Source organism: Macrobrachium rosenbergii, chromosome 5 (assembly GCF_040412425.1).
Source record: "Macrobrachium rosenbergii isolate ZJJX-2024 chromosome 5, ASM4041242v1, whole genome shotgun sequence".
Lineage (NCBI taxonomy): Eukaryota > Metazoa > Arthropoda > Malacostraca > Decapoda > Palaemonidae > Macrobrachium > Macrobrachium rosenbergii.
In genome coordinates, this window is record NC_089745.1 from 16,004,202 (window position 1) to 16,026,943 (window position 22,742).

Here is a 22,742-nt window from a genome sequence, read left to right on the forward strand (position 1 = left end):
GTTGGATCTGCAATAGAGATTGACTTCATGAATGCAAAATGAGAAGCCTTCTGCCCATTATGGGTCGTTGAGTGTTCCCATTTCGGAGGGAATTAAAAAAAAAATACTTTGTTTTTTTCGAGGCGCTAGTCGTAATGTCATTTGCTTTTCAGCTACTGTATGTCGCTTGTTCGTTTGTTTCTGTTTATTTCGTTATATTTATCTATTTTGGTCGATTTCTGTTTTTCTCCTATTTTTCTCCTAATATATATATATATATATATATATATATATATATATATATATATTCATAAACATATATGTATATGTATATACATATATATATGTAATTCAGTCGTATAAATCAGTCGTGGCCTTGTTGCCTTCTTCAGTTCATAGAGAATAATAATAACAATTATGCTTAGGTGTTGAAGGTAATATACAGGAAGTAGAGGAATTATTTCTAACTTCTTACAAAAGCTCTCTGCAAATCAGGTGATAAAGTGATAACATCAGTATTATTATTAGGAATTCCCCCAAAAAACTGTAAAAGTCCTTCCTAAGATTTATATCAGAGAAAAAATACGGATGATTCTTCTTTATTTGCATATTTCTGCTAGCCAGGTCGGTTACTTTAGCAGTAGATGAGAGAATAAACAAGATAGTTAATGTTCTAGGAAAGAGAAAAGAAGAATAAGTTAGCACAGTTTTATCCAGCTTCAGAGCCGTAGGTCTCTAACGTAGTCATATCAGTAGTAATAGTGATAGTAAAGGTCTATGTAACGGCTCTCTGATCTTACCCTTAACTTTCACATGTTATGTCAAAATCATTAAGATACACAGTTCCTGAGGAGGTTGTTTGGCGTAGAACCAAATAATAAGGAAAGTCCTTTAACAAGAAATGTTTAAAAATTAACTGAGCATTTGTTAGGGGAGGACCATAGTAGTGACTTTTGTTTTGGATCTTCTACGGAGTCGCCCACTGTTACTGGAGCTGGTTTATTGGGCCATGAAGGATAGTGGTAAGGACGCTAGCCACATCATCAAGAGGTACCAGTGTTCAATTCCTTAGCGAGTCTGAATGCTCTGAGTGCATTCGGTCAAATCGCAAATGTGCCTCAGGTGACCAAAGCAGTAACTTGAGTACCTGGTGGCTAGTCACTTGTGGTGAAGAAGGGCGCGTCCAAGCAACTCCATCATAAGAGCCTTGGTGAGGCCCTGAAGGCTGGCACCTTGTGGAGCCTCTCTCTCTCTCTCTCTCTCTCTCTCTCTCTCTCTCTCTCTCTCTCTCTCTCTCCATATGTGTATATGTATACACACACACACACACACATATATATATATATATATATATATATATATATATGAGATATATAGATAGAGAGATTCCTCAGAGAGAGAGAGAGAGAGAGAGAGAGAGAGAGAGAGAGAGAGAGAGAGAGATGGTAGGAGTCCATTTATCCTTCTTCCAGATTCGCTGTTTAATTTAGGAAGAGAACCTCATTTATTTTCTCATTTTACTTAATAGCATTTTTTGCTCATTTCCTATTGATTTCAGAATCTTCATTCTTTTGGGGTTTTATTTTTTTTTATTTTATGACTTTTATGTGTTTGTTTATATCACATATTTTCGTTTATACTGCATTATCGGCTTTGGTGATGTTCAAAGTTGCGACGCTAATTTTCTTCCATATTCCATTTTCTCCATATATATATATATATATATATATATATATATATATATATATATATATATATATATATATATATATATATATATATATATATATGTGTATAGATAGAGGAGAGAGAGAGAGAAGGGGGTGAAAAAGAACATTTGATATGAATATATAATATATGTCACTCACCTACATTAATAATAACAGCAGTAATTAAAAAATACTCATAGTAGCTTGAGTCTTGAAATGGAGAAACAAACCCACAGTTATGCATATGTACATATATTTAGAGATAAATCTGTACAGAGAGCTCTCGGGAATCTGTTCAATCCCTTGAGAAGGGGAGTCGAACAGATTCCCGAAAGCTCTCTGTACAGATTTATCTTCAAACAAATGTACATATACATAACTGTGGATTTGTTTCTCCAGTAACAGCAGTATACGAAGCGCAGTAACCATATTTTTCCAGTATGTTATACAGATAGTTCGAGAGATAGACTCCATGTCTGAAAATATAATATACTTAAAGACTGTAAAATTGCTGATGATGGGACAGGTACAGCAGTAACAGTAATCGTAATAAGAAAAAGAAGAAGAAGAAAACGTAATGTGAATATTACTTGCGAGTTCACTGGCCATCAAGCATCAACCAGAACAAAGATTGATTTCAAGTACTCGACAACTGGTAAAAGGGTCTTTCCCAAATTTTCATCTCTCTCTCTCTCTCTCTCTCTCTCTCTCTCTCTCTCTCTCTCTCCTTCAGCTACATTGGCGTCTGTATTACTCATCCGGGCAACTGGTTTGTTTCTATCTCATTCAGGCTCCAAGAGAGTTCATTCTTTGGTCAATCTAGCGTTGAGCAAATGGGAACAATTACAACTTCGGGCCTGGGCTACAAAACGATGTTATCCGGCCCATTAGGCTCTTAAAAACGAGGTAGATGATGGCAATGAAGTATTAATCAATATCTGGCTAATTAGTTGTTAACCGAAATGATAATTTTAAAAACTTCCCCTTCAGATTTCCCTAACCAAAAAATCAGAATCAAAATCACAAAAAACTACGAGCCAAAAAAAAAACTTCATTTTCGGTTGGTGGCCCGACGTGGATCTTAAGGAATTTTATGCGAGGGCTAATTGCAAAACGTTAAGAAGTGGAAATTTACGGTGAATAATTGAATAATTACAGGCCATGTCTCGAAAGAAGGATCATTTTTGAAGACCTGAGATTTGTTAATTGATTTCGGAAGAAAATTAGCGGCGCAACTACGTAGGTCACCAATGCTGATAATGAAATAGAAGTGAATGTGTGTGATGAAAATAAAGATTGAAGGTCATATGTTAAAAATATGAAAAGTTCAAAAGAATCAAGACTCTAAAATGAATAGGGAATGAAGAAAAACTTCTGTTCAGAAAAATGAGAAAATACATGAGATTCTCTTCCTAACTCATTTTAAACAGCGAATCTGGAAAAAGAAAAATGGACTCCCAGCATCTCTCTCTCTCTCTCTCTCTCTCTCTCTCTCTCTCTCTCTCTCTCTCTCTCTGGAGGCGAATGCAGAGAAAAGTAAAAGAGAGACTTCCAGTATTTGCTCACACCCGCCCACGAGGGCGAAGGCCCTTCTCGCCCACAACTTTGGAGATGAAGACGGTGTGGAATTTTCCCACAAGCAAAGTATTACGAGAAACAAGTGCTTGCTTTCCCTTGCTTGAGGAGGAATTGCACCATGCCAGGTGGACAAGGTGTATATACTTATTGGTTTCGGTACTTGTAGTAGTAGATGTAGTAGTAGGGGTATTATTGTTGTTGTTGTTGTTTGAAGCTGACGCTATGATAATAATAATAACAATTCTGTTGTTGCTGTTACGTTGCTGTTGCCTGTTAATGTAATGTTAGTGTAGTTGTTAACAACACCGTTCAAAGTAATAATAATTATCATTACAATAATAATAATAATAATAATAATAATAATAATAATAATAATAATAATAATAACAATCAAAATTATGGTATTGATATTTTCACAGTAATAATAACGATAAAAATGATAATAATTTTCTGTGAAAATATCAATACCATCATTTTGATTGTTATCATTATTATTATTATCATCATTATTATAATAATTATTATTACTTTGAACAGTGCTGTTAACAAGTACATTACATTAACAGGCAACGCAACGTAACAGAAACAACATAATTATTATTACCACAGCGTCGTTATTACATATATAAAAAAAAACTATAAATAACAGGAAGGCAGAATAGCGCCAGTGGCCTCAACAATTTCCCCCTATTTTAACTCTTTTGAGGAAAAAGCTCACAAATCATTTAAGTTTTTTCAACTCATTCCCATCAGCCTGGCGTTCACGTCATCACTCCGTTCAGCGTGATCATGTCAGTCTCTGCCTTGACATGTAATTAACCCCCTAATTGCGGATGACTTGTAAGGAATGATGAGTTTCAACGCTAGATGGCAGCAGTGTTAGGCCTTTGGATGTCGTGGTTCCCAAATGCAGAATAAGACAAGTCAAAAATGCTCTGAAGTTTCTTCGCCCCAGTCGAGTTTTCTGTACAACCGCTACAACGTATAATCAGGGTCACCTAAAATAGATCTACATCGTTGCCAGAAGCACGATTGTGGTTAACTTTAAGCTTAAATAAAATGAAAACTACTGAGGCTAGAGGGCTGCAATTTGGTATGTTTGATGGTTGGAGGGTGGATGATCAACATACCAATTTGCAGCCCTCTAGTCTTAGTAGTTTTTAAGATGTGTGGGCGGGCAGAATAAAGTGCGGACGGACAGACAAAGCCGGCACAATAGTTTTCTTTTACAGAAAACGAAAAAGCCACTAGCATTGAATCAATGTTCCCGTCTCGTAAAAGCCAAGCCAAGCCATAATGTTTTCCGAAACCTGATAAAATTAGCAAGAGTATTTTAAAGGTAATTAATCAGATATGCAGACCATTTCCTTAATTGTGAGTTTAGTAGACTGTAATGATACCTCGAAGAGTTATGGCATGGGCCCTCGTTTTTCTGACCCATTCCTCCGCCGGCCTTATAGAAAACTCGGAGAGGAATTAAAAATGATGAAAGTTGAAGTTTTTTCCTTAAAATTCAGAGGCCTGTGGGACAAGCAGCAGAAAATCGTTTTCTTGCCCAGACTCGAGGAAGGATAGAGAAAGAGAAAGCAAAGTAAATAAGATTATAAGACCCAAACACAAAAACGTAGCAGAGGCGGGAAGGAAGCGATCTCCCGACTGAGCCTTCAGTCCACAAGAGGCTGCGCCACTGCCTCAGAGATCCGTGGTAGGACGCCGTACTTCAAGTCTATTCCCATTTAAGCAGGCAGTTATCTTCTGTATGTTAAATTTATCATTATCAAATTTAGTTTTCGTCTCATTGCTGTTGCTTTTCCCGGACGGGTTGTCCATTTTTCGGAAGAAGAAGAAATCGACGCGGAGGAGGATTATTTATGATAGATTAAGCAGGTCAACAACAATGTCTCGGTAATCTGGTTTTATTCAATGAAAGCCTTAGCGTTTTCTTATCAGTATTGCTGCTTATGTGATTGCTTATTTGTTTGCTTATTCATCTTTTTATATTGTTTTTCCGTTTTTGTTTTCCACTTTTCCCTTGTGTGCATTGTATTGTATGCGAGTTTTTTTCGCAATTCAGCGGCCCCCAGAATTTTTATTTAACAATAATAATATCAGCTGCCATTGTTCCATTACTCCCTGCGACTCTTTGATGAGGAAGTATGATCAATTTGATCCCTCTGGACGTCGGACAAGATTAAGGCTTCACGAAATGCCAATCAGTGCCACGAAACATTACGAAAAACCCTCGTCAGTGCCACGCGCTACGGCTTCCCTCGGTGTTCCCAAATCGGTTTTTTTCTTTTTATAGTAATTTTGGACTAATGAGGGGATTAGTCCACGGTTTTTATTAACAACCGGATAATCATTTGTGGTTGTTTTCTTTACAGTTTGACTAAAAAAAAAAAATTCGTCTTTCTTTTCATTCGTGTGTGCGTGAGTGATGTCGTTTGCTCGTCGATCGTAAAAATGAATATAAGAAATTTAATATGCTAAAGCTGATTTAGTTTGGGGGTATCTAGTTATTATTATTATTATTATTATTATTATTATTATTATTATTATTATTATTATTATTATTATTATTATTATTATTATTATTATTATTATTATTATTATGCGATCGCTTTCCAAAAATATGCAGAAGAAAACCCTTAAAAAGACGAGTGTATCTAGTCATTATTATTATTATTATTATTATTATTATTATTATTATTATTATTATTATTATTATTATTATTATTATTATTCTGCGACGTACGGTGAGCAATCGCTTTCCAGTAATATGCAAAGTCCCTTAAAAAGACGAGCGTTTCAGATATAATGGTAAAAATTACAAAAAAAAAAAATTCAATAAACTCTTGGACTTTCGAAGACTCCTTTCCCCCATCGTCAGAGGGAAGGAAAATGGACTCTCCGATGAGCCAGAAAATTTGTTGTCTTATTTACCAATCTATCTCAAAACACTGGACGCTTTTAAAGATGTTTGTGTCATACATTTTTGTTATTATTAATACTGGAGAAGCAAATCCACATATATTTAAAGATAAATCTGTACAGATAGCTTTCGGGAACTTGTTCGGTTCCCCTTCTCAAAAAAAAAAAAAAAAATTGAAAATGGGAACCGAACAAGTTCCCGAAAGCTATCTGTACAGATTTATCTTTAAATATATCTACATATACAGAACTGTGGATTTGCTTCTCCATTTTAAGACTCATGCTACTATGGGTATTTTTTAATTATTAATATTGAACAAAATGTAGGCAAATTCATATTGGAAAGCCACTTCTCCTAAACAAAAGATCTGCATATAGGAGAAAAGGCGATTGAAGAAAGGACGATACAGGTGTCGTTACGGAAGAAATAAATATACAAAAGTAAAAAAAAAAAGCAGATAAGTATAATGAATAAAATGCAATTCAGAAAGGTCGGAAAAACAAAGAATAGTCAAATTAAAGTGCATGTTTATATATTACAATTAAAACATGCTTACTTAAATATAAATACTCTTCAGGTTATCTTACATCTTGGCAATACTACTTTTCTTTGTAAATGTATTGTATATGAATTCGTATTCGAAATAAAGTATTATTATTATTATTAGTCCGCAATAAGGAAAATAGAAAAAATCTTCTACAAAATAAATGCAGCTGAAGCAGCGATGATATTCAATAGAACCTGTTTAAAAGAGGGTCTGCTGCCAAATTATATTATTATTATTATTATTATTATTATTATTATTATTATTATTATTATTATTATTAAGAAGACCTAATGCGGCTAGCACTAGACAGCTAAGGTTAGATATAGCGCGATTCACTTTCCGATATCGCCTTTTGACCCTGTTCTCCGTAATAATAATAATAATAATAATAATAATAATAATAATAATAATAAGAATAATAATGAGGAAGAAAAAGGGGAACAAATTCCACAGTCGTTTTTTTATTCCATCTTTTAGAGGGAGCATGCTCAGCCCTCATTACCGTAATGACGAATTACCTGTCACGACACAGATTGACGTGATTATGTTCAACCGAGTGATGACATGACGGTGAAACTGACGTGAAGAGTCGAAATGACTTGTTTGATCTCCCCCTCCCGCCCCCAAATGAGACACGTAGAGGGTAGGGCTTACAGTGTGCCTTGTCCGTCGCACTGTAGGTAAGCAATCAAGTTAAGATGAACCCAGCCTAAAAACGGTGATGAAATATTTATATTATTTTCTTGAAGTTTATAATAACAACAGCAAAACGGTTATAAAAAACAACAACAATTACATTGGGCTAAATTGAAAATAGAATTCACTGTAATTTTGTTTGTATATTGACTTATATGTGTACAAAGAGCTTTCAGGAACCTGCTTAGCGCTCATTATCAGCCGCTAAATTTATGAAAAGCATAATGAGCTGGGCTTTTGGGAGCTCCCACTGTAGATTTTAATCTAGAAGGCAATATTACTGTGAGATTGTTCTTTCATAACAATAATATTACTTTTTGTTATTATTATTTCCACTATAGTTATTGAGGAGCTATTTTTTCAACACTGGGACCATGCAGGTTTCACCCCGGGGAAGCCAATCGGGGAAGACGCCTGGATTTTTGTTAACATTTTCCTTGTGGGAAAATTCCCACGAGGTTTCATCTTCCGAGCTGTGGGATATCACATTCTGGAGCAGAAAAAACAAACGAGAGAGAGAGAGAGAGAGAGAGAGAGAGAGAGAGAAAGAGAGAGAGGAGAAGGATACGAATGCAAGCCTTTAGGAAACCCAACGGAAGACGAACAATAGGAAACAAGGAAAGAGACGCTTTGACTTCCATTCATTTGCCCCCCACTCAGTCAAGAGTAGTAGATTCCACGCCTTGTTAGAATCCCCGACGCGACCTAGCACAAGAATCTGGTGGGGGAGGGGAGGCGGGGGCTGTTGTCCGTGACCTTGAACGGGCGTTCGTGACCGTAATGCGACCAATTAGAGCTTTAAAGAATTAGGGCTTTCAGGAAGGGACGCTCGAGGCTTGAGATCAAGGGACGGGTAGAAGTTTTATTGTATTATTATTATTATGATGTTAGCCATAATTGCGGGTGGTTTGAAAGTGTGTGTGTGTGTGTGAGTATATGTATATAGCACGTGTGCGTGCGTGTGTGTGCGCGCGTGCGCGTGCTTCAGTATAAAAGAGAGAATGGGGGAGAGGTAATGTGCGCAAAGCTGCAAAAGAATAAAGGGCATAACTTGATAAAAATTAGTGTAAGTAGGAGACAAGAACAAGGTCTTTAGACATCAGGAAAATAAAAAAAAATTATTGAGAGTTTGCACTGACGCCTGTCCCTAGGCCGGATAAAGGAGGAAGGTTCGGTTCACAGTTTACACCTTTATCTCTTTGCCAAAATAGTTCCTGACTCTTGCAACGACCCTTAGCGGTTCGGTGCAAGCGGCTGCGTGTTATGATGAAGCCGAACGCTAGGGAGGTAAGCGAGTAAAACAAGAACTGAAGAAATATAGAATGATAATGGAGGGTAAAAGAAATATGCTCTCTCTCTCTCTCTCTCTCTCTCTCTCTCTCTCTCTCTCTCTCTAAAAAGGTGGAGGAAGAGGAAGCCTAATTAAATAAGTTTCTTGATTAAGTATCCCGGTTTTTTTCGAGTATTTATATTAGAGATTGAAAAAATGGATAGACTACGGTAGAATGATAAATCACAATATAATTATTATTAATCCTTGTGTTTCTCATCTTGCATTTAAGCCCTTTGCATTTCTTTGTTTGTTTGTGTATTTCCATAATCGGTTTATTTCTTACTTTTCCTCGATTTCGTTCGTTTTCTTTATATTTCTCCCTTTTAAATATTTCAAAGATAAACTCGTATTTGATTTGAATAAGGCCAGAGAGTGATAAACACTTTCAAGGATCACAGAAGTTTAAAAAAAAAGCGACATCTTGATTTTGAAAATAATGATAGAAGTAAAATTCCTCCTGTGGGAAAAAAAAATCTATGAATAAATAAGTCGTAGCCAGTGAACGCTATAAAAAAAAACTTTGAACATAGACCTATATAACTCCAGTGAACGCAGGTCTAAAAATAACTACAGATAAACATATTAGTAAGTTACCATTGATCCGTAGCGAACATACAAGTAACCACAATTAATCTGGTCACGAAGGTAAAAAATAATCTTGAATGAGAAGAGAACTGAATTAAGCTCAAGAGGCAACACTCTTAGGAGGTTAAGCTTATTGTTCGCCCAGTCTTCTGTCAATGGCCATTCACGCCCATGCAAGGGCACTTAGCGCATATAAGGTCATGCGCAAGCGCGCAGAGAAACCGAGCATTTTTTCTCACCTTCGCGCATGTGTTTGTAAAGTGAAAACACCGACGCACGTCATATATATTATATTAAGTTGTGTGGGTATAACAATAAGGCAAATAGAATGATAGATAGATCATCATTCTATAAGAGTATGCAAGGTCAATTTTATGCATAAATAATCACCCTTATACAATCAGTCACAGCATGAAACACGAACGCTGATACTGTTATTGTTAATGGTAGTAGCGTACTTACAACATAAAAAGTGATGGTAATAATAAAATTGTTGAGTGAGTTTATTTATACAGTGGTGAGAGAGAGGCTGGTCCCGGGCTGGACAACGGCTGCAAGTCCAGATCCTAGGGGCATTACCTACCATCTTGAAGCTTGGACCAAGGCACCTTCATGGTGCCCATACAGACCAAAGCAAAAGGGAAAAATATGAGAATATACAGAGGAAAACATAACACACACGCAAATGAAAAAGATTAAACATGCCAAAAGTCGTATAAATCAGACACGTAAATATACAGCAGTTTAGAACTGAAAGGCGCAATGTGAACATCAAAAGACAAAATCCATAAGAAAAGGTTTATTACTCTGTAAAAAAAAAAAAAGAAGTAGAAGCTCGAACACTTTATGAGGGGCAGTTTTAGAACTGTCTTCATAACTGAAGACAATGAAATCACGAACAGTTTTACGACTGGCTGTATAAACTGCCGTAAAACGCTTGTATTTTATGAAGGACAGTTTAACAAGTGGCTTCATAACTGGATAAAACGATAACAAAAAACCGACTAACAGTTCTGTCAGGGGCACAGGAAGTGCGACGGAGACTATGCTGTCAGATAAGGAGAAGCACTGAGCCCTCCCTCTCAGGCTTTTCCTGCAACAGCTGATGTGGACGACAGAGCACCTGAACTCGTATTCCACAGAAAGGCTGCTGCTCCACCCGCATACAGACTTCAGCTCAGTTAGAGCAACAAACACGACCAAGGGGAACAAACAAGTTCTTCCGAGTTCAAACATACATACAGTAGGTGTGTGTAGTGCCTGGGGATCATACACACACCTTGATGGACTTTTGCGTGGGCGGTGAGAGAGAGAAAGAGAGAGAGAGAGAGAGTAAAGGCGGAGTTTCAACTCAAAGATTTACAACGGAAATCTGAGGGCAATACGTCCGAATGGCTTAACTCGTCTTTTTTCACTTACCGCCTCCGTATTTAATGTCGGGAACCGCTTGGACGTTCGACAGCACGAAAAAGACGACCCCGATGGTCCAAGCCACCATGCTCACGCCGCTTCTGGCCACGGTAGAAGAGGACAGAGCTACCATATGTTAGAAAGGCCTCACCATCATAAAACCGATCGATAGCGCGCGACACAACAACCAACAGATCCGCTTGCAACTAAGGCCAGCGGCTGACTGAGGACGGGGCTCTGGCTCTCCTGGCTCTCCCACCCGTGGCACCCTGAAGCTCTCCCCGACTCTTGCTCTCTCTCTCTCTCTTTCTCTCTCTCTCTCTATGTGCGTGTATGTGTGTGTGCTTGGTATTCCAGAATGAAACTCTCTCTCTCTCTCTCTCTCTCTCTCTCTCTCTCTCTCTCTCTCTCTCTCTCTCTCTCTCTCTCTCTTTGCTTTTGGTGTTCCAGAATGCAGTCTCTCTCTCTCTCTCTCTCTCTCTCTCTCTCTCTCTCTCTCTCTCTCTCTCTCTAGTATTACAGTATCTGATCCTTCTCTTTCTCTCTCCCTCTCTGCATTTTACAAAATGAATCTCTCACTTTTAATCGCTATTTTAATTTTTGTTCCAGATTACCTCTCTCTCTGTCTCTCTCTCTCTTTTCTGTTTTTTTACGTCATATCTTTTTCTTCGATGTTCTTAAAGTTAATCATTTCAATGTGTGTGTGTGGGACCTGAGTTGGGGGGAGGGGGATTTCAATGAGTGCATCATTCCACAATAAAATAACGACTCTTTCTCCCTTTCTTTCCGAGAAAGTGCCACGCGGCGACAGGCGTGCCATCGTGTGCCCGAGACTTATCCCGACAGCCCTAACCGTAGCAAAAGCAAGGAAAGAAGCTTAAGCCTTTCACTCGAAGAGAGTTGTGGTGGGATAAGAGATAGACCGAGTCTAAGGGGTTTAGGAAGGACAAATAGCCTAAATCTTCAGAAAGGTTTTCGGCCTTTTAGGAGGTTCTGTCGGACTGACTTCCCGCGATTTTCTTCAAGGGGGAAGAAGTTGCATGATTGGCTTCTGGAACGGGAGACTGCATGACTGGCTGAAAGGAGGGGGAGGAGGAGATAGCATGACTGGCTTCAGGGTGAGTCACAGCAAGACTTACCTGAACGCCACACTAGTGACACAGTCAGCTGACAATTAATCTACAGTGAGTGGCATTGAAACTCACTCCAGCACTCGCATGTACAGTAGATATAGATATCTTTATTTATTTCTTGTTTTTTTTTTCAATTACCACAGAAACAAGGTATGCAGTAAGTTCCCCGTGCTGCCTGGAAGTGTCTGGCAACTGGCAGCAGAGCCATCCCTCTGAATGGAGTCGGAAATTAAAAACGCTCCGATAGGGAGCTTTGTTTATTTCTAATCAGCGCAGTTGCCAAATAGGAATTACTGCGGGGAATTTCCAGAGAACTCGGGTACAGTATTTCGATATTCGCAGTCGGTTCAAAAAGAAAAGTTAACTTCGTTTGTAAATCCAGTATGATTTTATAAATATTTAACTCTGAAACGGTAGGGAATTGTGTTGATAAAAGTAACCGGCTTCTTGTTTAATGGGGGTTGTAAATTACTGGAGAAATATGTTAGGGGAACAAAGCTCTAACCAGTAAAACAGTGCAATTAACGCCCATACACACTCTAAAAAAGAGTAGGCAATTATAAATATATATATATACACACACACATATATATATATATATATATATATATATATATATATATATATATATATATATATGTATATATATGTGTGTGTGTGTGTGTGTGTGTGTGTGTGTGTGTGTGTGTGTGTGTGTTTATAAATATATATTCAAACATACCTCTTTTTCTCTCTCTCCCTAGAAGGGGTGGCTCCACAAGGTTCCACCCTACTGTTTCCCGGCAATATTTTGGAATGAGGTTGCTGGCCCATATTCTTATCCGCCCTGTCAGAGACCCACCGTGGTCAGCAAACCACCACGGTCCTCGTTCATTGGTTAGGTTAACAAGAGGCACAATAGGATTTAACTGTGCTCTAAATTAACCCCTTTTTGTGTTCTGACGCTGGTGAGGCGATTTCATACCGCCTATGCTATGACACCAAAGGCTACAAAGTTGATGTCAGCTGTGATTAGCTATCATTTCATGTGGGTGGAAAAGGAACTAAATATCTGAGTGGAAGAATCAGAAAAGATATCCAGTGATGAAACATGATATGGCAAAAGGCCTTAAGCCTTTATGAGGATATTAAGACATTCGCAGCAATTAAGGGATGGTTGCATAGGTTCAGAGATAAGTCTCATCTGAAGAATATAAGTAACTGAAGGGGCTGCATCTGATGATAAGGAAGTGGTTGCCATGTTTCCAGCAGAGTTAAAGAAATTATTGAGAGAGGGGCTATCATCCTAAAGGTGTCTGAATTTTTAAGAAAGCAAAACTGTTGCGTAAAAAGATGCCAAACAAACTTATATTTTCATAATTTCAAAACAGGCTTCAAGTTTTGAAACATGGAAGAACAGATTAACGTTGGTAGTAAGTGACCGGGAGTGGGGTGTACATTCTTCTTACGTGAAGAATCCTTACGCTGTCAGTAACCAGCACAAGTGGTATCTGCCCGTTATCTGGCAATAAAACCCCAAGGTATGGGCCATGGCAGTATTATTCAACGAATGGCAACTGATGATCTCTCTGTGGTGTTTCGTCAGGTCAAAGGCCTAAAACTTAATACATCATCACAATGCCTAGACATTCACCCCACTACATCATTTGCTTATCATTTTAGGCTTTCATTTTTTTTACTGTCCTTTCGTCCTGAAATGGGTAAAAGAGTAGTTTTTGTTTTTCCACATTCGTTTCTCTGTAGTTTCATTAGAGAGAGAGAGAGAGAGAGAGAGAGAGAGAGAGAGAGAGAGAGAGAGAGAGAGAGAGAGAGAGAGAGAGAGAGATTGTATAAGAAGGCTTTATTTATGTGAAATACTCTTTGTTAGCGGTGTATTTTTCAGTCAGACTTTAGTATGCATGCTTTTATGTGCACAGAAATCTCGTTACTTATAAGGTCTGTGTATAATCACTAATGTCATTGGTTTCTGCTTTAAGCAGTAGGTTCTGGAACATATCTGCTATTGATAAGAGGATTCCTGTATGTATGTATGTATGTATGTATGTATGTATGTATGTATGTATATATGTATATATATATATATATATATATATATATATATATATAGATAGATAGATAGATAGATAGATAGATAGATAGATACGGCGAATAAAGCATTGCAATGTTTCTCTTTCCAATAAAATACCATTATATTGTGTACTGATTTTCTGAAAATCAGGAGCTTGTGTCCACTGAATAACAAGCTTTGGAACCCTCCTCCTGCCTATGTTACTCAATAACACTGAAATTCCCGTCCTGTAAGAGAAAGGTGTTCAGTGTTCAAGCCCTCTCTTCTTTTTCACTTTCTTTTTCCTTTTCCTTCGAGCCTGGTGTAGGTGCTGGCATTTGATTGCCATCTCAGTGGACTTTGAATTTCAATAAAAATGGCCGCACAAACTGGCTGAGTAAGAACCCGGCTACTTCCGTTAATCTTAGGCAAAAAAAGTAGGTAGTTCAGGGAATGCAGCCTAGATTAACTCTACCTAGGTAACCGTGTCCTACCCGACAGAAGTCTCCGTTTTCTGAATCTTTTCTTGTTGTATCAGTGCAGCAGGATTAATATTAGTAGCTGGTTTCCTGAGCAGCTGATTTACATGATAGTTTCTCTAAAATACGGTACTTTTGTATCTTTTTTTAGTGTTCCGAATACAGAATATTCATATAATACCAGATTATAAGGCATAACCGATCAAAATTACCTTGTACATAAATTCAATTAAGATTCTCACAAAGCTAAAAAATAGCATATATTAAATAATGAGAATTACCTCTTAGAATTAAAAGCATTAAAATAAAGATTAGAGCGAGGATACCATGCAACTAAAGGATAGGAGTATTTTCCAGAGGCACACTATTAATTTACAGTTATTTTAGTTATTCTTCTCTCGTTTACTTTTTTAGAATTCCTTCTCTTCTGTAAGTGTAAGTTAGTAGGCCTACTTTCATGCGCCATGGTACTGTGCCGTAATTATGATTAATTGATTTATTTATCTACATCTGAACTGAATTCTGTTTTTCTGCTTTTGAATCTATTTTTCCCTTTTGTTTAATTATGCGTTCGTCGTCTAGATTAAGCTGACCATAAGCTATCACGGGATCTTGCTCCTGGACAGCCCATAAATTTATGCGGTCCATTCTTTGGATGTTTATTTATCAGGTTTGTGTGTATATTGTGATAAGTAGTAATGATGATAGCAGATATAGTGTATTTTTTATTTGCTGAAGTAATTTTGATTACTCAATACTCATACTAATTTTACGAGTACTTGTAAAAAAAACTGCCCAGTTTCCATCAAAATTTTAGAAAATTTTTCTATTAATATTTTGTAAGTTAATTAGTGCCAGACTTATGTCTCCTAACACAGCCGCATCAGAACGCACATGGAAGCGTGTCAAATCAGAGTTGTCAGGTATTCAGTTGCTCTTGCTGGATAGAGCGTATTTTATTCCTCTTGTGGTGGATGAATAAAAGGAATAAGTATTATATTCAAGTTCAGATTTTGTATAATAATAATTATTTCTTTCAGTATTCTTACTCTCTAATAAAACATTACTATGCAAGCAGTGATCACCATTTCACCCTCTACAATCAGAGAACACCAGGCTACATTCGGTAGTAAGAGCTAAAAGGTGCCATAATTCCATTTTTATCCTCCGAAATCTAATAATAATCACCCGAGGGGATCGAATCCCTACCTAGTCCCTCTCCTTCCCGTCACCCCCACCCCCCAAGCCCGCGCAAAGAGAATCAGAACCTTCTATTTCTTTTCCTCGATTCCCCTTGATGTCGGTTCATAAACGCCTCGAATTCCAGATATAAAGGGTTCTGAAGAGTTTTCTTTTGAGCCCCTCGCTCGGGTTTGTTCCTTTCGACAAAATCTGTGAATAAAGGAAAAAATATCTGGCGTTATTGCATTTTTTAACCTTTTTTGCGCGCTTTTTAATCTTCAGCTTTTCAATTATTAAGATGTTTATTCATTTTTTTTTTACTTATTCCTAGAAAATATACCTTTGGAGCCTCGTTCATTATTGTTCTATAGAAGAGCTTTGTGACGGAAAGACAAGGACTCAGTTCTAGGGGAGATTCTGACGTCATGTGTGACGTAATCAGTATTTTATCTGTTACCGGAAAAATCCTCTCTTGCATTTGAAAGCAGTCGCTGACTTAAGTCACAATAACAAGTGTTTCACAACCACTTGATCCTTTCTTTAAATCAAGAGTCCGATGGAACTGGCAGCCTAATGCCCTTACCAGCTCGCATCTAATGGAAAAATGTTAAGTATTGATTGAATTTCTCAATCTTCCCTTGTGTTTCCTGGGTAATTTGACCTACCTGATTTAAAGAAACACATACGATGAAAATTTTGCCCGTCTCGATTTGTCTACCATTGAAAAATAATAATGATGACGTAGTAATGTTTCAATCAGTCTCCTTTCTCTCTTTCTTTCAAAAATTCGTGTATGTGTTTCGTAATATTTTTTCTTCACTTTGTTGAAAAGTTAAGAAATGGATGGATAAAAAGAGAATGAACTGACCGTTTTATGAACGAATTGCAATTGAAATGTGTGAGGATAAGAATGAACAGTTGATGCTAATAATAGCAACAGTAAAAAGAAACCAGAACAAAAGTAAAACATTATAATAATAGTATAATTCCCCTCAACTTTAAAACCAGAACATCCTTGTTAACGCTGCTTCTAATTAAGGGGTTAATGAGCCGCAGATGACGGATATAAAAACAGCCTCTAGTGTCTTTATTTTCCTGAGCCATTTTGGGTATTATGTTGAATACCTCATTTGGAGTTGTGGCCGAGAGGAGAAGATGCGTTTAGTGATGATTGCTCTGAAAGGATACAATGTAAGTTAAAAGGTTTTAGAAGTGGATTTGACCTCTTAAGTATTGACAAATCCGCCTCTTGGAAAGAGGCATGTCAAGTAATGTAGGCAATATGGTAATTGCATGTTAATCACTTGGAATATCAAGCTTCATCACTCAAACTCTTAATGGTCATATATTATACTAAATAATATAAAATTATGCTATCCTGAATATAATTAGTTGGTCGAACGTGTAATAACTTGTTATACATTTAACCCGTCCAACCATAACGGACATAATTCTCTCTCTCTCTCTCTCTCTCTCTCTCTCTCTCTCTCTCTCTCTCTCTCTCTCTCTCATTACTTAAATGCTTATTTTTCAGACGTCTTCTGGAACCTACAAACCCCGAACTGAGATGCTTTGTTCATGTGTGATGAATTACAAGAACCGTTAGAATTTATTTAAAAGTGCCTGCTTTATCAGAGGCCGATGGGGCAGGCAGCTGAGTGAGATGTGAGAAGCGGTTGTCTGGAATGTGTACGAAGCCTTTCTATGGTATTTTTCACATCAAAATGTATTTAAGAATACAGATTTTTGTTTTCATTTTACAGGAGAGGATGCATGTTGTTCCTGGTTATCAATCTTAAATTGAAGATTTTACCCAAACATTAATTAATTTGCTAGTTGCAAAAGAATCCTTCTGGTCTTTCGCCTAATTTGTAATGAAATAAAAAAGTTATGTAACTGACTTTTGTTTTATATTATATTATATATGCATATATATATATATATATATATATATATATATATATATATATATATATATATATATATATATATATATATTGTTTTATACACAAACACACGCACACACACACATGCATATATATATATATATATATATATATATATATATATATATATATATATATATATATATATATATATATATATATATATGCATATATGCTGTATATATATGCATGTGTGCGTGTGTGTGTGTTTATATATAAGAACCCAGGGGATTAACACAAGATGGGCATAAAATATATACCTAGTAACAAAAGGAAACATTAAACTGTTCATGTTTCCTTTCGTGTCTTTATGTGTGTATATATTTACAGTATATATATATATATATATATATATATATATATATATATATATATATGTATTATATATATAATATATATATATATATATATATATATATATATATATATATATATATATATATATATATATTATATAATATTTATATATTTATATATATTTATATATATATATATATATATATATATATATATATATATATATATATATATATATTTATATATATATATATTTATATATATATATATATATATATATATATATATATATATATATATATATATTTATATATATATTTATATATATATATATATATATATATATATATATATATAATATACACACTTTATGTATATATGTGAATATCTATGTATGTATATATGTATGTGTATATATATAGTAAGAAATTTTCTAGGTATGTTAAATTCGTCAACACTTCATTTTTCATTGAACAGGACGACTTTTCACATCTCATGTATAAAAGATATTGGCATAATTATGATACTAATTCATACTCACTCATGCCTTTTCTTACCTTCCACACAACGGAGAGTTCCGCGAAATGGAATGTCCAAGTCCCGGTGCTTTATATCATCGTCATCTTATTGCGTCAGACACCTTCCACCATGGCAACATTTATTTGAGTTTTTTAAGGATTCAGCTTGATCCAGAATAATCGTTTTCCCGTAACCTTCACTCCCATCTGCCTGTGCAGCGGCCACGTTCGCGATTAACCCAATTATCTTCATTCGTCCAATCAGGCGAATGTAAGTTGCTCAAAGCTGCTTCTAGTTAGCCGAAATGAAATTATATGAATTATTATTATTATTATTATTATTATTATTATTATTATTATTATTATTATTATTATTATCCAAAAGATGAGCTGTATTCATATGGAACAAGCCCACAGGGGCCGTTAACTTGAATTTCAAGCTTCCAAAGAATATGGTGTCCATTTAAAAGACGTAACAGGAGGTCAAGGGCGATAGATTTATTGGTGGAGTCAAGAGATGGAGATGAGAAAATGGAGAATAGGTGTTTTCCCCTATTTAATTTCCCTGGTATTCCTAAATAAACTGTCTCTCTCCCTCTCTCTTTCTTTTTATAATAGCATGTATTGTGTATCCCTATTTTTCTGTCGTTTAACAAAAATTATTCTACGGATGGTAAACTCCATGTTTAGAATTAGTTCCTCTGTAAGTACACAGAACGAATGAATGTATCTTGTTTCGAACTTTTAGACGGCACGTAACGTTTGTAGTGTCGGGACTTGCTGTCCCGTCCCTCTCTTATATTCCCATTATTTTAGTTAGTTTGTGTCCGCTAGTTTAATAATATAAGACCTTAGCAGATATTAGAACATGAGTAAATTATTAAATTTCGTAGCACCCGTCATGCCACCTCGTCCCAAATTTAATCCGTGAAAGTCGGTGATCCTTAGTGCACGGTGATTGACCATTTTTCCTTCTACTGCCGAGCTTTGGAACACTTCTAGCTCTGTTTTCCTAATTATCGCAATCTTCCATCGGTCGAAAGTCCGTTGGGGTGAATTAGCTTGATAAGTATACTGCGTTGCCCATCCCATTGGCCTCTGGAAATGCAAATGTGTTTTTATGAGGAACAGCAACATCCCTACTGATCTCAACCCCAGGTTATGACCCAAACGTATAAATAACTAAATAAGCTAACGTCGGTAACATTTGCAACATAATTACCGTAGCGGTCTGACCCAAGCGGCAGGCAGTGCGTCATTTTGAGGCCTGAAATACTGTTGAGTATTCGGTATGAAAAGCGACTGTGATTGGTAGATGCGTGACCATCTTGAAGCAATGGGAAAATTAACATGATTGCCCCACAATTACTTGATTTCTATCCCTTTCTCCTTTACTGGAAACCAAAGCAAACAAACGTCTCATGAAACAGGTTAATTATTAAAAAAAGAAGTAAGTTTTCGAGGTTCTAATCCTGCAAGCACGCACAGAGCGAGCAGCGATTAACCCTCATTCAGTCTGTTTGCTTCACGGCAATTTGTTACCCATTGCCTCTCACAACAGACTCCCAAATTTAATAGAAGACTGAGGTCTCTCTCTCTCTCTCTCTCTCTCTCTCTCTCTCTCTCCATTGTAACCCATTACCGCATGCACCACACTATGGGGCAGTAGGCAACTGTACATTTTTTCTCACTGTTGGCTTATCGGTCTTTTCTTGTGCCGTTGCCGCTAGCACCAGACACCAAAATTCTGTGGCATTTAATTTTTGGGTGATGTTGCAAAACCCCTGCTCTAATGGATGGCGACAGGATTAATTTACCAGAAGCGTTGGTGTTCATCCATCTACGTTTTTACCAGAAAGGAAGACTAAGCTTCATGTGTTCTTTAATATATATATATATATATATATATATATATATATATATATAATATTATATATATATATTTATATATTTTTAATATATATATAAATATCTTCTGGGTCTCTTATTACTTAATCATTAAGTTACATTAATTATAGTTAATGCTACTAGAACTTTATCCCTATCGGCATCAGTAACACCATTTAGAAAACTGTCCCTCGAATATGCTCTTAAGTGCTATAAATACAACAGACTAATTCTAGTAAAATTAAATTAATCTTAAAACTTTTGTAATTTATGGGAAACGTACAGCATTATGCTGCTCTTCTTTCTTCTGTCCAGCCTGGAAATAGGTAATAAAGACAAACATCTTGTTTGGTTTTGAACTGCCAACCTGTGATTCCAGGTGAGATTACCTGCTTATAAGTTACATATGCCACCCCATTACCGTCAGGGAGGAGAATTAAATGTCTGCTAACTGCTGGTAAGGAGGAATATGGGTAAAACCATTGATATGGATACAGGAGGTCCTCTGTGATTCCAAAATACATATAGTAGTATTGCTGGCCGGTTCCACTCCTTTAATACCTGCTAATGTTGGCAAAACAGAGGTTGGCAGTTCAGATACTTAAAGAGGAGGTTTGTCTTTATGCATATTGAATCCAAACTCACCGTGAGAATTGTTAATGATGGGTCAGCGTAGCTCAGAGATGGAGTACTAGGCTAGGCTGGCATTTGCCAGGTTTGGGGGTTGATTCCATAACCCACTCTCCTAGTTGACCCAGCTAAAATAGGGCTGCCCAGGGACAAGGGACTTGACGGGCTTAAGGTCAGGTAAATCTACAACAATATTAACAGGGAATCAAAGGTGGGAGTAAGGAGATTGGACTCAGACTGGCGTAATGTATAATTGGAGTCTAAGAGGGGCCTTGCCATCCCGGACGCAAGGATATGTGACGAACAAAGCTTACTTGGGTTCAAATCTATCCTTTAGCTGACTTAATTACCTCTTCTCTCATCCAACCATCTTCCGAAATCTTTACGGCTTCCATGTTCTCACCATGAATAATAACAATTACTGCTTTATCATCGTGATTCTAATTAATCGTTTAATTCTTACCTTTTTCCTCTTGCAAACTATTTCGCTAATCGGTATAGTCTCGCTTCAGCACCAACACCCTTTCCTTTTCCTGACTACCAATATATATTATATATATATATATATATATATATATATATATATATATATATATATATATATATATATTTATATATATATATATATATATATATATATATATATATATATATATATATATATATATTATGTGTGTGGTAGGCAACTACAATCAGTGCTGAATTGAAGAGAATACGAAAAGCATGATTGTTTTTCTTCATAGATTCATTTTACAACCTTTAATGTACAGTTTTGTTGGGTTATTTCTCAATACCTCTATTAATTTTAGTTTGTTTTCCATTGTCATTTTTCCAGGCTAGTTGTTGAAATAGTACAAAACATACGTACCCTATTACATGTGTGCGTCAAAAAGAGAGTATTTTGAAGCACTTAAATTCGTGTAGTGTATATAATAGTTTGACCTTTCAATGGTCATTAATGAAACATATTTTAGGTGTACCGACATAGCGTTGCCAACGCACTTTTAAATCAGAGATGAGATGGTTTGTTTTTTGTTTTGAAAGTATTTATCGGGAAAGACCAGTAAATACATTGGATTGAGAATTTTTTATATTAATTGAACTGCACACGCACGCGCATGCTCTTACATATAGTACATTTGTATTAAATAAAATGAGAAGACTGTTGTGGAAATGGCAACTCGGGATCCACTCAGTCAACAACTGTCATGGCCACTTGTCATCCAACCAACTCCTTGGCTTTCTGGGTCCGCGTTACTGCACAACGATGAAAACTGATAGTATGGTAAGATGCTGTATTCTAATATGCATATTATTATTTTATTAATACTGGATTTTCACAGTAGCAAGTAAGGCCAAAGCTACTTAGAGGCTATTACCATACAACCATAGGGAAGGCAACCACCAATAGGCAAGCCTTGCCTGTTGTAACTTAGTTTTAATTTTATTTATTTAATCAGGGTAAATCGTGGAAGGCCACCCTAGACAGGTCCTATTTAGTCGAAAGTAGTATTTTCTTGGTCATGGTAAGCATTGTTGGAGAATCTGACTATCCTAGTTAGGCTTAGCTTGGTAGCCTAGGCTACATATGAAAGCGCTGGATAACTGGGGCTGCGACTGAGGAATTGGTGTACGTCACGAAAAAACGAGTCAGGCATATTCCTAAAGAAGAGTTAGTACATTTCGTAATGGCGTCTTCAAGTTGTGGCTGGGCTATAAATTGCATAGCGGAAATGTAGTAGGATTATATTATTTTCGTTGTAGGATTATATTATTTTTGTTGTTTGACCAGACAACCTAAAAGATGGTAAATTTTTATGGTAGAACTATATAGTAGCTCCACACAGCCGGCGG

General features: G+C 36.4%; 1 protein-coding gene and 1 long non-coding RNA gene across 5 annotated transcripts in view; one reads left to right on the plus strand and one right to left on the minus strand.

The window, feature by feature from the left end:
- Positions 1 to 11,047, minus strand: part of LOC136838527 (protein cab-1) — a 353,168-nt gene extending 342,121 nt beyond the window's left edge. The window contains exon 1 of one of the 2 annotated variants that reach the window (XM_067103617.1): positions 10,779 to 11,047. In XM_067103617.1, coding sequence (XP_066959718.1) covers positions 10,779 to 10,902 — 124 coding nt within the window. In that variant the 5' untranslated portion in view covers positions 10,903 to 11,047. The remainder of the gene's footprint in view (positions 1 to 10,778) is intronic. The other variant, XM_067103618.1, reaches the window with a different exon arrangement.
- LOC136838528 (uncharacterized) overlaps positions 1 to 22,742 on the plus strand; it is a 595,187-nt gene that overhangs the window by 556,589 nt on the left and 15,856 nt on the right. Inside the window, exon 1 of one of the 3 annotated variants that reach the window (XR_010853023.1) lies at positions 21,935 to 22,173. The exons of the other annotated variants lie outside the window; for them this stretch is intronic. This is a non-coding gene — a long non-coding RNA (uncharacterized lncRNA). Of the gene's footprint in view, positions 1 to 21,934; positions 22,174 to 22,742 lie in introns of those variants that run through there. 3 annotated transcript variants of the gene reach the window in all.